At 41.0% G+C, this 15,117-nt stretch overlaps 1 protein-coding gene and 1 long non-coding RNA gene across 8 annotated transcripts in view; one reads left to right on the top strand and one right to left on the bottom strand.

Annotated features, from left to right (window-relative positions):
- The window catches only part of pou6f2 (POU class 6 homeobox 2), a 74,470-nt gene that overhangs the window by 18,419 nt on the left and 40,934 nt on the right, over positions 1 to 15,117 (top strand). For all 7 annotated transcript variants that reach the window (XM_044339085.1, XM_044339091.1, XM_044339084.1 and 4 more), the window contains 2 exons: positions 2,629 to 2,723; positions 7,172 to 7,391. In XM_044339085.1, the coding sequence (XP_044195020.1) occupies positions 2,629 to 2,723; positions 7,172 to 7,391 (315 nt within the window). The remainder of the gene's footprint in view (positions 1 to 2,628; positions 2,724 to 7,171; positions 7,392 to 15,117) is intronic.
- On the bottom strand, positions 7,301 to 12,173 carry LOC122972213. The gene is made up of 3 exons (XR_006399686.1): positions 10,283 to 12,173; positions 8,347 to 8,409; positions 7,301 to 7,384 (listed from the first exon to the last, which is right to left on the bottom strand). It is a non-coding gene; the product is annotated as an uncharacterized LOC122972213 (long non-coding RNA).

Here is a 15,117-nt window from a genome sequence, read left to right as displayed (position 1 = left end):
CAGGCTTCCCCTTGGGCTTTCACATCAACCATCAAATGGTTGAGGTTCATTTGTTAGGTCATGCCATTCACCAATTATTTGGATTTTATGTAAAGATGAAATGATTTTAGTTGGCGGAGTGGAGTTTAAAATGTAATGCATAAATATACTTGACAGGCAATGAGATCTTGCTGGCAAGGCTATTCAATAGTGCGTTTTGTATGAAGCTTTTATAAAAGGGCTAGAAACCACTGCATGCCCTGTATGTTCAACAAAAAAACCTATTCATCTGTGAATAAAAAGACACAATGCATGAGGGCTTTATTCTTTATTTAAAAGCTGCAATATTCCATTTAAGATATTCGATCTTACAGTGGAAATGTGATTATATTTTTTTAATTCATTGCCAACATCGTGTGGTTTAACGAGGTTGCATGGCCTTCAAACGCATTTCCACATGGCTGGCTTGACTTTATGTACAAAATCCACTTTATTCAGGGAAAGAGGTGTTGTATGAAGAGGACAGTCCATTTAAAAAAGATATTTTATTCACTTTTTGTGAGTGGTTTTCAAAACAGAGTCATACTTATTAAATCAGAGATAGCACATAACGTTTTTGTAAAATGATCCTATTTGTGTTAAATAAATAAGTCAGTTTATTTCTGCCTGTAAACTGACTTAATAACTATGGGTAATAGGAGTTCTAGGCATTCATCTGCACTTTAATTATCAGAGTTAACACATCATTATCAAAAAGTGGAAGTTTACTCATGCTTTTTTGAGTGAGCAGAAGAAAATAGCTTCTTGTAGCACATATGCAGTTTCTTAACAACGCTACAGTACATTTAAAACTCATTTTTGCTTTTGTCTTGTTTAGATAATGAAGACACATGTCACCAATCTTTGTTTTGCACTGCTGGAGCATAGCAAGAATCTTGCAAAGATTAAGGATTGAATTGGACCTTTTAAACTAATAATTTATAACATTATCAGAAACAAAACAACATTTTTTCAGCTCTATGTCACCAAGTAATATATGAGTGTGATGATTCAGCTGCACACTACAGTGTGTAGAAATGATTTCTGTAAAGACACCAGTTGTGATCAGCAATGACTGCCGGAATTACTGAACAGACATATAAAAACAGAAACTCTAAGCAAGAAGAACTGCAATTTAAAAAGAACAAACACCAAAAATATAACAGAATAAAGATGTCTCCAAAAACTTAAATACCTTGGATTACCAATGATCAAAGTCAGCTACTTTCACCCAAGTTAAGGCTTATGTCGTAAAACGTGGCAAGTTTGCATCAATAAAAGGCCTGAGGTTGTCATTGGCACACCTGAGTGAGCTGTGAGATGAATCAGTGAGCACATGTTACACGCTGTATTGACAGCCTGTCAGTAGGAGAACAGGGGTCCTTGTCGGTAATGCCACATAGTTTTGCAAGTTTTTGGTTTCTGCAGAACTACGCTCTCACCTTCACCAACTTATTCAAAAGACAATCATCCTCTGAACAACACACCCACTACAACCTCCTTTCAACTTGCTTTTTTGAAGTCTCTTCATGAAAATCAATTCAAGGTTCGCTTTGTGTATTGTGCCTTGTTTAGTTCTTTTCCATTTTGTTTAGAGGAAACAATTATAAAATTCACAAAATTCACATTTTTTTGTTGCAAAGTCATTGTGAAAGTTGCTGTAGTATCTTTTTATTTTTCAAGGTATTTGATTTGGTAGATTCTTGTTTTAGTGAGGTCTAAGTGCTCCCCACGTTAAATTACTTCAACTTGTAGTTTTCTGCTCTCTTAAACAAATACTCAGAAATAATGAAATAAAGAGATTTTTAGTCAGGTGGCTCTGTATTTTTCTTCATGACAGTCATTTTGGTGAAAGGCGTCTATGAAACATTTAATTTTTCTGACAGTTCTTCCTGCGAGATTTGCTCGTCTTTGCACTCCGCAAGCCTTTGTGTCAACAGTGAGGCGTCATGCGACCTCAATATCATCGGGGTCAAAGTGTGAGGGTCAAAGCAGCCCTTCAGACCTTTTAGAGCAGTCCACACTCCGCGCTGCTGAGAGATTCTGTGAGATAGGGATTGCTATGATATCCAATCGTCGGTGTCCTTTATTTTCCCTGCAGCCATCAGCAAGCTTATTATCATGTCCCTGTCTGCTCTGCTCCACTCTGCCCTCATAGCAAACAGGTCTAATTGTGCCTCGTAGCTGCAGGCTCCGAATGGAGGGAGGGAGTGGGTTTAGATGAGTGATACTCAGTGATGTAAATGGCTGAATAATATGGCCCCGGCGTTTGTGGTTGAGCTCCATCTCTCAGCGGTAATCTAGGCCATCGGGGACCCGCCAGTATACATCATCCCCCATCAATGAGCCTCTCCGCTGGTTGGTAATTTATTCAGTGCTACAGCGGTTATTGATAAAGCACTTAAATACAAATTCCCTCCTTTCCCAACTGCCCTCCTCCGCTCCGTACAACGTTCTGTGTTGTGATATCACAGAGTGGTCTGTGTTGTGTGTTTATCTGCATAGATTGTTTGTGTTCTCACATCTTTTTTCTCTCTCCCTCTCTCTCTCTCTCTCTCTCTCTTTCTTTCTCTACTGTTGTACATGGATCTCTGCCTCTCGCTCTCTCAGGAGCCCGTGACGGTTCGGTCCAGTCTGACGTCAGCAGCAGTCCTGAACAGAGTCAGCTGGGTCAGTCTCACCCAGGATACCCAATGGGTCCACAGGTGAGTGAAAGGATCTTTAACCCAAACTTAAAACATCTCGATTATGTTAATAGTTAGATGAACTCACCCAATAACCCGAATGTACGTGAGTTGGCATAATGAGCTGCATGAAACCGGCATAAGAAAAACATTACACCAAAAAAATACGAATCCTTGAATTGAGGCTTTTCAAGACGTGGAGTCAGATGCATCGCTCCCATTTCATAGGGAAAAAAATTCCTGCACACTGACAAAAAAGTAGAAGAGGCTCTTCAGATGCAAAAAGAATGTCGTTTTCCTCTTTATTTTCTCTCCGCCACTAGACATGCTGCTCTTTTTTTCAACCACACTGCTTTGCATCCAGTTCCCTCCCTGACCTTTGTGCCACATGTGCAGAATGAAAACACTGAAAGATACAGGACTCAATTGTGTATACCAGAAAGATTGACAAATAAACCAGTGCAGTTAAGGTTTGTGATCACGCATAATGAAAATAAGATTACTGCCTTCTCAGCTTATTATAAAATATCATCAGTATATGTTGTGCAATTCTTTTAGTGCATTTGAAACAAAACATAGAACACCCTCACTGAATGCTACATCGTGAATCATTTTGAGCTAAAATGTGAAGTCGTAAGGTGTTTTGTCATCACAAATCATCTTCAAATGTAATTAAGCTGTGGCACTAATGAGGTGACAATACAGGCCTTGTCAAAACAAGCAGGGGAGTAAAGAGCTCGAGCCTGCAGCCGTGTTAATAGCTCAATCAGACATTGTCCTATCTGATTGGATTTATCGGCCTGGTGGCTCGGCGATGTTTAATGAACATCTATCTCATTAGTGTTGCTCAATGTCACCGCTCAACACACACACACACACACACACATACACACACGGACACAGTATCAGGTTTCGTCCACCCTCTTTAATAAGGCCATTCTCCCCTGCACTCAGTGTTACTCAATGACAGTCAATCCTCATCAGGATAAACAAAAGAGGAAACATGAGAGAAGGAGAGCCATTCAATTTTACTTGGGTAGGTTTGTGAGGTGAGAAATCCCCCAGTGAAAGAGTCAATCTGCTGCAGATGGAAATAAAGGATGATCTTAATTAAAACCACTTTTCTGATAATAGATACCCATGCTGGTCAAAGCCACTGTTCTGGTAATAGATAAGAAATAAACACAAAAAGGAAAGCATCTCAGGCAGGCAGCAGTTAGAGTCTAAGCCTCAGCAGGCGGCTCTCAACAGTCACCATCTAATATATTAATGCTGTCAGTACAGTCTCTGTGAAGCTAACACTTTTCAGAAACAAAGGCGCTCCACATGCCATACCCAATTCTCTTGTTCCAGGATCAATATGTTTTGATAGATTCTCGCTCCAGAGCCGGATATTGTTCGAACAACCATTATCCGATGGTAGTTTACCCAACATGAATCCACCTTCCTTCTGTTTCCCACTCACAGTTAGGATGACAAAAGTCTGCTATCTGGGTGATTATGGGCAATTTCTCAGTGCCAGAGCTGCCAAGCAGATAGAAGGGCCTATTCTCCCCTGATGGGCAGAGAGGCTGGGTACCACATCCAGTCCTGAGTGGGGCTGCTTCCCCATCTAGAGCCCAACACACACCCGGTCTATGCGTCAGTGTGGCCCCTAGGAGACCACTTCTCAACACTCAGCTGTCAGACCTGCCAAGCACTGTACAGCAGCTTTCCAACAGCACCTATGGAGAGGAAAGGCAGAAGGTGAACCGCTGCTGTAAATCTCGACGAGTGATGCCGGGGATCCTTGTAGCAAAACCGTGTTGTGTGGCTGTAGAGTTGAGCTAATTACGTTCACGCTAAATTTATTCTTATCTCAGATTTTGATGCACGCATGTACGGTGTTCTCACCTCAGATGAAGATCATAATCACTCTTTAACTGGCACAACAAACAGCCTAAAGACCAAGAGTTCTTGCATGCTTAAAAAAAAAAAAAATCTCCAAAGTGCTTTCTCTTGTCAGCTGACTGTGTGCTTAACAGCTGCCTGCTTCTCCAAAGCTGCCTGTAATGATAAATAAATCAGGGCTACATCTGATAATTGTAGAATTGTCTTTTAATGTTATTCCCTTCTATGTGAGGCTGTCTTTGCTGTCAAGCCTGGCAATCTCATTTTGTTTGACTCAAAGATGAAATGTTCAAAGAGTGTCTTTGATTATGCGCTGCTTCGATTCGAGATTAAGTTGAGTTTAAAATGCAAGATTAAACATGTCACTAGCAGCTAACAAACGGGTCGCCTTTGTTATTGTCCTTTGAGGATTCTTTGAGCTCCAAAATTATTAATTCATTTTTTAAAGTTAATGGCAAATGTCATTTTGAATGCTCTCAGAAGCGTCAGATATTGTCATTTGTTATGCTCTGCTGTTGTGTATCAAAGCAAATGTTGAGAAAGAGGAATCCTATACAGTGTGTGTGATTACTCCTGCCAGCAGCAATCACCTCTCCATGTTTGTTATTCTTTTAACAGCTTAGAAACGCAAACAGGTATTCGTTTGTCTTTCACTGCAGATATTTCGCCCCTTGAGATCTCCCCGTGCGTTTTGTGGCTTTAAACCCATGTGACCTCGTACTTCTTAAACTGTGATCGCATGTATGTCGGAGCGGGTGCAGGCGTTCTGCACCATGCAGGGTTATCACAGTGACACGCCTGTCACCTAGAAGCACCAGGCTCGGGAGTATGGTGGGCTCTTCGCACCAGTCAGCCCGCTCTGCATCCTGTGCAAGCTGCAGACACACCATGCAAAACAGAAGCAGATAGCTGACAATTGGAGTTAAAGGCTTGTGAACTTAAGTCACAGTGGAGGAGTCAACACAGTGCAGCCAGGCTTACCTAGCAATGTCTAAAGGCTGGTTTACTGTGGACACAACACAAGCTGACAATGTACTTTTGTGATTTTATTTCAAACAATTCAATTTTATGTTTAAACGATAATTTTGTTGGATTTTGCAGCATCTTCAGTATCTCCTGTGTCCTTCCTCCTGTGTAAATTCAGTTTGACATGCTCAAACGCTGACATAATTTCAAAAAGGTTTTATCAGAATGAATGAAATTTAAGATGTCATTCCCTGTGTATTCATGGAGATTTCAGCCATGGTACAAACAGTCCCACTTCTGGCTCAAAGCTCTCAATGACAAATGTGTTGGTGTATTTCCGAACCCACTTCCTCGGAAAAAAACATTTGAAGAGATCTTCTACTGTGCAAAATATCTCAGAGCGATACCTCTGATAACATATCTTTTTCCTCTATGGGTATGACTGCACAGATTCCACTTTAACTAATATGAATGAATGGATACATGAACGAGACAAGAGTGATGTGTTATATCCCTCATCAAAAGAGTAAAGTATTGCTACTTTTTTTTTTTTTCCCCCCCAAAGCACTGTGTGTTTCAGGCACATTTCTGTGGTAGCAGGGATTTGTTCAATGGAATGAAACATAAATCACTCTGCATCTCTGTGAAAGAAAAATTCTTTGCTCTTTCACAAAGATTGGATTTGATCTCTGTCAGTACCAACGGCAGTGTGTTTTGACTGAAAGTCTGTGACACAGCAAAGCACAGAATTCAGCTGCAAAACAACTTCATCAAAACACACTGATTAGTGAAACAGTCACTTTGGTGACATCTGCTTTATTGTGTGTGTCTCAATTTAGTGTCCCAGGATATAAAATAATGTACATATTCATCGATTGAATGTGATTCCCTTACTCTGTAAAACAAGTATGCTGCAGCACATACAGGACTTTCTGAGGGATTCTGGTGTCCGAAGTAGTGATTTTGGGAAATCTGTTATTAAAATTTTTTTAAAAAAAATGTTATTGAAGTTTTTATTTTACACATATCAAGAGTTTGGTCTCATGTAATTCTTAAAAGTGGAGCGCAGTTAATTGCTTTCAACATCAGTTTGATTATTTCATGTGATTTTTCATACTTGTGTCAAATTATGATATATGTACATATGTTGCTACTGGAAAATATCCCACTTAATATCAGTATAATATCAACAGCTCTTCACACAAGTTTGACATATACAGTAACTGGGTATTTGGCATTAATGGTCATGTATTGTAAATAGATAAAGATGTAACTGTAATCCACTACATTATCTATACATAAAAATATATTCAGATTAGTGATTCTTCTTAAAGATTAGAGTATTACTTCAGAAATAAATTAAACATATTTTAGACTTTAAAAAGTGGTTTCACCACAGAATTGCTTTTATGTAATTTTCTTACATTGCAAATGTGGGTAATGCCTTGTATTACACTCATGATTCCATTTTTGATTATATGAAAACCATTAAAAAACTACCCCTCTGTGATTATATTGAAACTTAGATTCTCATAACTATGTGTGTGTGTGTGTGTGTGTGTGTGTGTGTGTGTGTATCTATATTTTTGTGTGTGCACATGTGCCTCCCACAGTCTCTCCTGGTAGCCCAGCAGCTGGCCAACGCAGTAGGTGGCGTTATGTCCGGGGCAGCGCCGGGTATGAATCAGCCCATCCTCATCCCTTTTAACGCAGGCGGACATCTGGGTGGGCAGCAGGGCCTCGTCCTCTCCCTGCCCACGGCCAACCTCCAGAGCCTGGTGGCTGCTGCTACTGCAGGGGGCATCATGACACTCCCCCTCCAGAACCTGCAAGGTAAGAAAGAGGGCATAGTAGGAAAATACTATGATGAAACAGGGACAACATGATGCACCAGTGCAGAATATCAAAAAGGTGCATGAACAAGAAGAAAGTAGAAATTCTGATACTCTTGGAAGCTGATGGATGTTCTAAAAACATCACAATCATTACAGAAAAAACACTACTTCTGCTACTATTAGTCACGAACACAACAAATATTGCTCTCAGCAAGAGTTTGTTATATGTTTATTGTATTACATGGAACCGTTTTTTGTTTTTCTTCAATAAAAATGCTTTACAAAGCTCCTGACCAGGTAAGAATCCTTCAGGGATTTGTATCCCAAAAAGCCGCTATCCTCAACTTGCCCAGAGGAACAACCATATTAATTACAGGTCAACGTTTTGCAGTGCAGCGCAAAAGCACTTTATGCCTCTTTCCTGTGCATAAGAGTGCACTGTACTTCACTTTTTTATCTCTTTTCCACCTCATCTGTCCATCCACATGGCTGTACTTATCTCTGCCTTTAAAACTTTAATGCCCAAGTGTTCTCTTTTGATCATAGTTGTAAATGGTTTTCATTTTAATGTTTAAAACATTGTCTCTTTTATACCATTAGGTTGAGGGATGGATGGGGAAACCGTCAGTCATGAATCTTGGATGAGAGAGCTGCACTAATGTAAAAAGATGCCAGGCTACATGTAAAGCAGTGTGTTTTTAGGGTGGAGATTACAATAATGCCAGTGCAGCACAAAGTGCAGGGAAGCCTCCCTTCATGTGGGGAAATGGATGGACAGATGCCCTGAGTGAGGAAATGTGGAGGTAGAAGCCTAATGGACACAAACATGCATAAATAACAGCAGCCATCGCTGTGGGCAGAGCTTTTAATAAACCTGCATCTATCCAGTGAAGTCCTTCAATGTATTCGTCAGTAGTGGACGATAATGGGCCCAGCAGGCCCGTCTGACTCACACTTCAACAGATCTTCCTCCCGGTGCGTGAGGGACAACCCAGAGGCTTCAGTGATCTGATGAACTGATCGACAAACACATTGTCAGGGTGTCAGAATGCCAAAACAAACACCTCTCAGTCATCCTTATTGTCCGCTGCCAAACAAGCCAACAGACAGTCTGGAATTCAATGTCCTGATAAAATTCCCTATCCATGAGAGATAGAGGGAAAAAAACTGTTGTGGAGAAATGCCTCTGTGGCAGATCTTTTTTTAAGCGTGTGGACTGACAGACTGCCTGTTCGCACGTCCTCTTATCTGAAGGGGATGCATTGAAGGGACCTCCGTGGAGAGAAAGTGACACAAGTCACGAGTGAAGCTAAATGTCTTGACTGTGTCCAGGCCCCTCTGGCCACGTGGCGCTCCTCCACTCTCCCCTGTCTGAGTTCATCACAGCTCCGCTGAATGAGGCCTGCTGGCACAGCACCTCTGTCAGACAACTGCAACTCTGGCCTCTGCCCCTGCGTCCCCCCCGCTTCCCCTCCCAGCCCCTCCGGGTCTCCAGGCCTGATTAATCACACATATAATACAGCACCGTGCTGTCGCCGGGGAGCAGTCAGATCATTTCACAACCTCACGAGCAAGTGTGCTTTACAGCACTCACGCTGCTAGCTAATTAGCGTCAGATCAGACACAAGACAACTGTGAGGCACAGTAATGAGACTCCAGGAGGAGCCCAGCCAATGGCTGTATTTAAATGTAATGAGGCGGCTAATGACCAACTAATAAGGCTGTTTGTCTTGGGGAATAGGCGTTTGAGGGTGAAGGAATAGTATACTTAACATGAGAGCTGGGATGTTTGTGGTCTCATAGTCTTTAGACTTTCACCCTTTGCAAGAATGCAGTATTTGTTATATATTATATATTATATATTATATTAGATCAGAACAAGGCATTTCATTCCAAAAGCATGTGAAAATGTGCAAAATGTGCATTTTGTATGTTTTCTTATTCAGCTTTAATGAATGAAATTAAATGAAAAGACAAAATTAGAACAAACACTGACAACAGCATCTTTGATCCCATGCTAATCAAAGCTCGCTCTCTAAGAATGAATGTTGACAGAAGGGAACTGGCTGGCCTGCTGTGAGCTTTAGGAGGGCAGCTCTCACAGACTGTGATGAATAACTATCACTGTAATGGGGTTGTGCTATGAAGTTGGAGCGGTTGCTTAAATAAAACCGAGCAGCATCTTGTGGCAGACTCAGTAAACACAGGCACCAGTGTAACTGGTTATTTGTCAGAATGATTTATGCCTGCAAACATGCAGTAAAAACAAATTCCCAATGAAACTAAACAAGGGAGAAAGTTATCTTTTGTGACAGAGTGCACACAATTCTAGCTGACTTCACAGAGGCAAAAACTAGGTTGGGTCATGCTAGAGGTCTGTAAATATGACGGCTCATATGAAAAGAAAAATCATGAAAATCATGAAAAAAGATGATTTTCACTATGTTAAATATAAGAATGCATGACTGATGCAGACAAAAATCCATAGTTTTTGTTAGGTATGATGCTAACTTTCTGCTGCATTTTTAATAGGTTTTCATTTCACATGATTTTATAACAAGCAAAGCATGATTACCATACTTGTAAAACTAGTTGTATCAAAGCACTGTACATGTAATGCTCAATGAGAGGAAGCAGAACAAAGTCTCATCTGTCTACTCCTCTTCTCTATGACTCACTCAAAGGTAATGCAAGAAGCTAGTTTACTGGAGCTCTTTCATATTAATAAGTATATCCCATCTTATTTGCTCTCAGCAGAAAGCCAGGCAGCGCATCACATCAGAGAGCCGAGTTCTAATGGTTAGGTGAGAGCATTGTTCCTCTGTACTCATCCACAGGAAACACAAAACAGCACTCAAGCTTCCTGATAAAGGTCGGCATCCCACTCACCTGCAGTAATGAGACCCGATGTCAGTGCCAATCAAAGGCATGTCTGCCGTTTTGATGAAAACGCTCAGCAGTGTCGTTCGCAGGTTGCGGGTGTTGGTATGATACAAATTAGGGAAATCACTCTGCTCATTACACCACCAAAGGGTGGGCTCCTGGGGGAAGAGCCAAATGTTTCCACACTAGTTAGACATGTCAGACTCTATCTCTTCTGCCTCAGCTGACTGCTGCTCCTTTAAGAGGTTAGCTCACCGGGCCGGGCCACTCACTGTCTGCTGTGGGAATGCCTCTGTGTACCTTTACCCATTACATTATACTACTACTGTAGCTACTGTAGAGAATCTCAAGCATCCTTTTCGAGCTTGTTAAAGCCACACTAGTTGCTCATCGTGGGATTCTTTTTCTCATGTGTATATTTATCGAATCACTTTGGGATAAGGAAAGAAATAAGCTTTGTTTGTGTGCACATTGAGCCAGTAGAAGAGTACATTAAGTGCAAACAGTCCATATTTCCTCACATCACCATCTGCCATCTTAACACAATAGAGGCCAAACCCATCCCTTCTCCCTTATCGCTGTTTAATTTGAAGTGTTCTCAAGCAGTATGTATTCCACGTCGTCCTTTAATGATTAAACTTTGCTGTGGTTGTAAGATGACTCGCAGGGGAGAGAGCTGCATTAAATAAATAACAGTGATAAAATGTAGACCTCATACATTTCAAAGCTAATGCAACTAGCGGTGCAATAGGAGCAGCTGCACACAGTCCTGGAGCGGTAATTTGATTGATTTGTTGTGACAGCAGCCAAATAATTGAGAGTGAGAGGTGCTGCTGGAGATGAAGTGCAGGCAGAGGCAGGTTCGCCAGGCAGTCCCAGCAGATATGGCACCCAGGTTCTCATCTCTGCCATTGATATCTGCCAGTGGTTTATTGTTTATCTTCAATAAGCAGCTTGGAAACGTGCGGGGTTACTGCCTTTGTGACAGTACGGCGACGGAAAGAAGAAAAAAATCACCAATCAAAATGTACAGAAGAGCGATGAGAGGGTTAGAATCAAACACAGAAATTTACACTCGGGCTCATACGCAGCCTTACTGTACATGCACATATGAACACACAGACACACTCCCTTGAGACTCATGATTTATACTCTGATGTCTTTTTTTGAAGCTGAGACGCAAGTAAATTTTCCCCCCCGGTGTTTCACTTGTTGCAGACATGCTAATGATTTGTTCTGAATTCAAGTTACATATATTTCATAATTGCACAAAAATAACAGTATAAATAGAGCACAGTGCATTTGAATTTACAGCAGGATATTTTTTTTAATGTATGTATCCCCAGATATTTTTATGTTTTCTGTCTAGTAAGATCTAGTAGCGCTGTTTGTCTTTACCTTCTGGCTCTTGACTCGTGTTTTGTTTCTGTAGATGGTGGCAGTGTCACTCTGGCTCAGCCATGCCACAGGACAGCACGCTGCCAGAGCCTGAAATAGAAAGAAAAGAAAAGAAATGGGGGGGGGGGGGGGGGGGGGGTGGATGAGTCTTTATGGCGGTGTGGAGGAGGTCAATAATATTGTTAATCAGATGTGGCTGTGTCTGCTCCTCCACAGCAAACCCTGACATCTGCCCTCACTGGTAAACACTGAGGGAGGCTTTTTGCAAACCTCCTGCCATAAGCACATAGTCTACAAGACAGTCTCTTTACATTACACACTGTGTCTGTCTGCACTCTGTATGCAGGGAGTGTAATGTATTTATTTAAGTGGATTTTACTCAAGGTGGCAATAAAGCACTGTGCAGTAGAATTTCAACATGACGAATTTTCAAATTAGCTGCCAATGATATGAATAATTAGGAACATGTAATATTATTTAATATTAATGCAGCTGTTTTTTTTACTCCCACAGCTCCCGAGCTACATAAGATGAACCGCTCCCTGGTGTAATTAAGTTTTTAAATATAAAACATGCATACTGTTGAGTTCATTCAACCCAAAAATCAGTTTAACATAGCAAAATATTACAAGTTATGCAGGTATTTTGTCATAAAACGTTAACTGAGCTGGTCTCAGTAGAATAAAATCTTCTGCACACTGATACATTTTATCAAGTATTCAGTATTTAAGATTGTTGCATATATTGATTAAGTATGCAACATAATTATCAATAGAATTCATCTTTTCATTATACTGTAATCCTGTAGATTGACCAGTCCATCACAAGTCTAAGGTTTCAATAAATGAGGGAGTATTGAATCTGATATAAATAACAATGCATAATAGCTTGTGTTACAACTGTATTGTTTTCATGATATTTCCACTCTTGTAAAATGCCTCCAGTAAATGCCTTGACCACTTGGCCCAGAGTTGTTTTGTAGAAATTACATCTCACTTTTTCCTCCTTTTTTCCAGCCAGATTGTTTCCGTAAGATTTGCTAAAGGTCTGCCATATTGCTGAGGCGCAATTCAGAAGCTTTCAGCAACAATCTGTAGTCAAGCATTTTAAATGAAAATTGATTTGTGATTTACATGGTCAGTGAGGGGAAAATGAACTTATGAAATGTTGTAAATGAAATATTAGACAAGGTGCAGTGGGAGAGAGCAGACAGAGATGGTAATCTTGTGGAACTGGAATTCCCGCCTGGCAGAACTGGGTGACATTTTACATTTATCTGTGTTCTGCATGAGTTGTAATGTTAATGGTAATTTTATGGGACTGAACTGGAATGAAAATGGTGTTATCACCGATTGCTTCAAATGTGGAATTGTGTAAAGTAGCACAGCTGCATCCTTTATTTCCCATTCCCCAGTAATGTGAGTTATTGCATGATCTGTCCTCTAAGGTTGAATGTGTGTATTCAGCCTATTTTTATCAGTATGTTATACTCACAGCACCTTATATCACACACCTTTGCCACAGGATGAAATACACAAACTGCTGTGTTTTGATATTAGTATAAAAGCTACGATTTGTTTCTGAATGTTTATCACATTTGTTCAGCGGGTCTTTGCTGCTGTGCATGTTTTCATGTGAAATCACATATCACGGACATTATCAAAATAAAGATTTGATTGGATGTTAATGACAAAAGCCACAACTGTTTATGTCTAAGGGAATTTCCTGATAATAATAATCAACATACATCACAGTAAGCATATTGTGTCTGTGAAAACTTTCACTCACTTTCATTATATCTGTATATAAGATTATAATGTAAACTAGCAGATTATCAATGCGGATCTATCACAGACTTAATAATACAAGCAAATCAATGTAGCATTACGCTCTGATCAATACTACTTACGCTCACGCCCAGATGTTCTAATTTTGATCGATACCTTGTGCAGTGAACGTTTCCTACTCCCACTATGGCCCTGAACAACATGTATGGATTTTCATAGAGCTTGCTCTCCCGTGTTTGAGAGAGAAAAGAACCAAAGAACTGAAAAGAACAAACAAAGTGATCCTGCAGCAGCAGAGAGGCTGTGGGAGTCTGGGAGCCAGCCTGGATCACACAGAGGTCATTTTTAAACACAGCTCTCCAGTTCCCAGTCTGTGAAACCAAAGAGTCCATGGTGACATTTGTCAGCAGATGGTATGGAACCAAACCCCTCACCAGCGGGGATGTCTTAGCCGCTGCTAAAAGCTATCTGTGGTTACTAATTGCTGACCAGGGCATAATTACCTTAATTAATGGCCTAGGTATCTGGGGGCCAGATTTGTGGGGGCTTTTATCAGTATCAGTGCAGCTTAAAAGGTCCCGTAGGAGGTCTGAGGAGTGTGTAAGTCTCCTGGGTGCTATTTCTGGACTAACTGCAGACCCATCACAGATGGATCCTGTGGCATCAGTACAGGACGGCATGTTTGGAAAGAGATATCTGTTACTTACAGATCCTAAGAAAACCTCACTAAGTACATCTCGGGCTAGAGAGGAAAACGCGTTTTCTTGCCTTTCCTTCGGAACATATTTTCCACTCTTCTTCTTCTCCCTCATACACAGAAGCACGTTTCCCTGAATTACACTGCCGTAATTCACAATGACAAAGTAGACTTAGCACCTTTTCCACAGACCGTGGGGGGTTTTGTTCAGTGAGCTCTCACTGTGAAATTAGCCCTGGTACTTTCATTTTCCAGCTGCAGTGAAATGGTTAAAAGACACAGATCAGCCAGTATGAAAATAGAACTGATTCAACAAAATCTGCTGCTTCCCATTGCTTGCTCCTCACCCATCCAGCAAAAAACCCTCCCCCCTTTATTCTCCCACTTGCCCACCCCCCCTTTTTCCCCCCCTACTATCCCACCCCCCCTCACCCCCCTTCCCCCCAGCCCCGTCAGGCACCTTGTCCGCATCTGAGGAAGGCTTGTAAGTTTCGGGTGCATACATTTCTTTTGATGATATATTGTCCCGGTGCGGAATTTCATTTACTGCCGCTGCCCTTTGCTGAACCTGTTGCTAGTCAGTGAGCACGATAAGCGTATAAGTAGCATGCTACTTCATTCATCATACATCGTTCTGGGCTCTCAAATATCTCATATGCGATTCAGGAAGAAACTGCTAAACCGGTACAAAGGATCCCCACCAGGATCAGCTGAGGTTCCATTAAACGCTGTGTACAAAATAGAGCACACTTGGTACTTGTTATCAAATACACATTTTCATTGTTGCATGTACAAAACATTATCCTTCATTTCATGGTGTACACATTGTTTATGTAGCAAGGGGGGAATGTATCTCAAGTGCAGTGCTCATGTAGAACATAATTCCATTCACATTGCATTTTGAATGCATGCATTTTGAAATCTGTTTTTTCCCTCAATCATAGTGGCTCCTCTGTGTT

This window comes from Thunnus albacares, chromosome 21 (assembly GCF_914725855.1).
Source record: "Thunnus albacares chromosome 21, fThuAlb1.1, whole genome shotgun sequence".
Lineage (NCBI taxonomy): Eukaryota > Metazoa > Chordata > Actinopteri > Scombriformes > Scombridae > Thunnus > Thunnus albacares.
The sequence above is the reverse complement of the archived record's forward strand: the minus strand, read 5'-3'. Positions and strand labels throughout refer to the sequence as shown.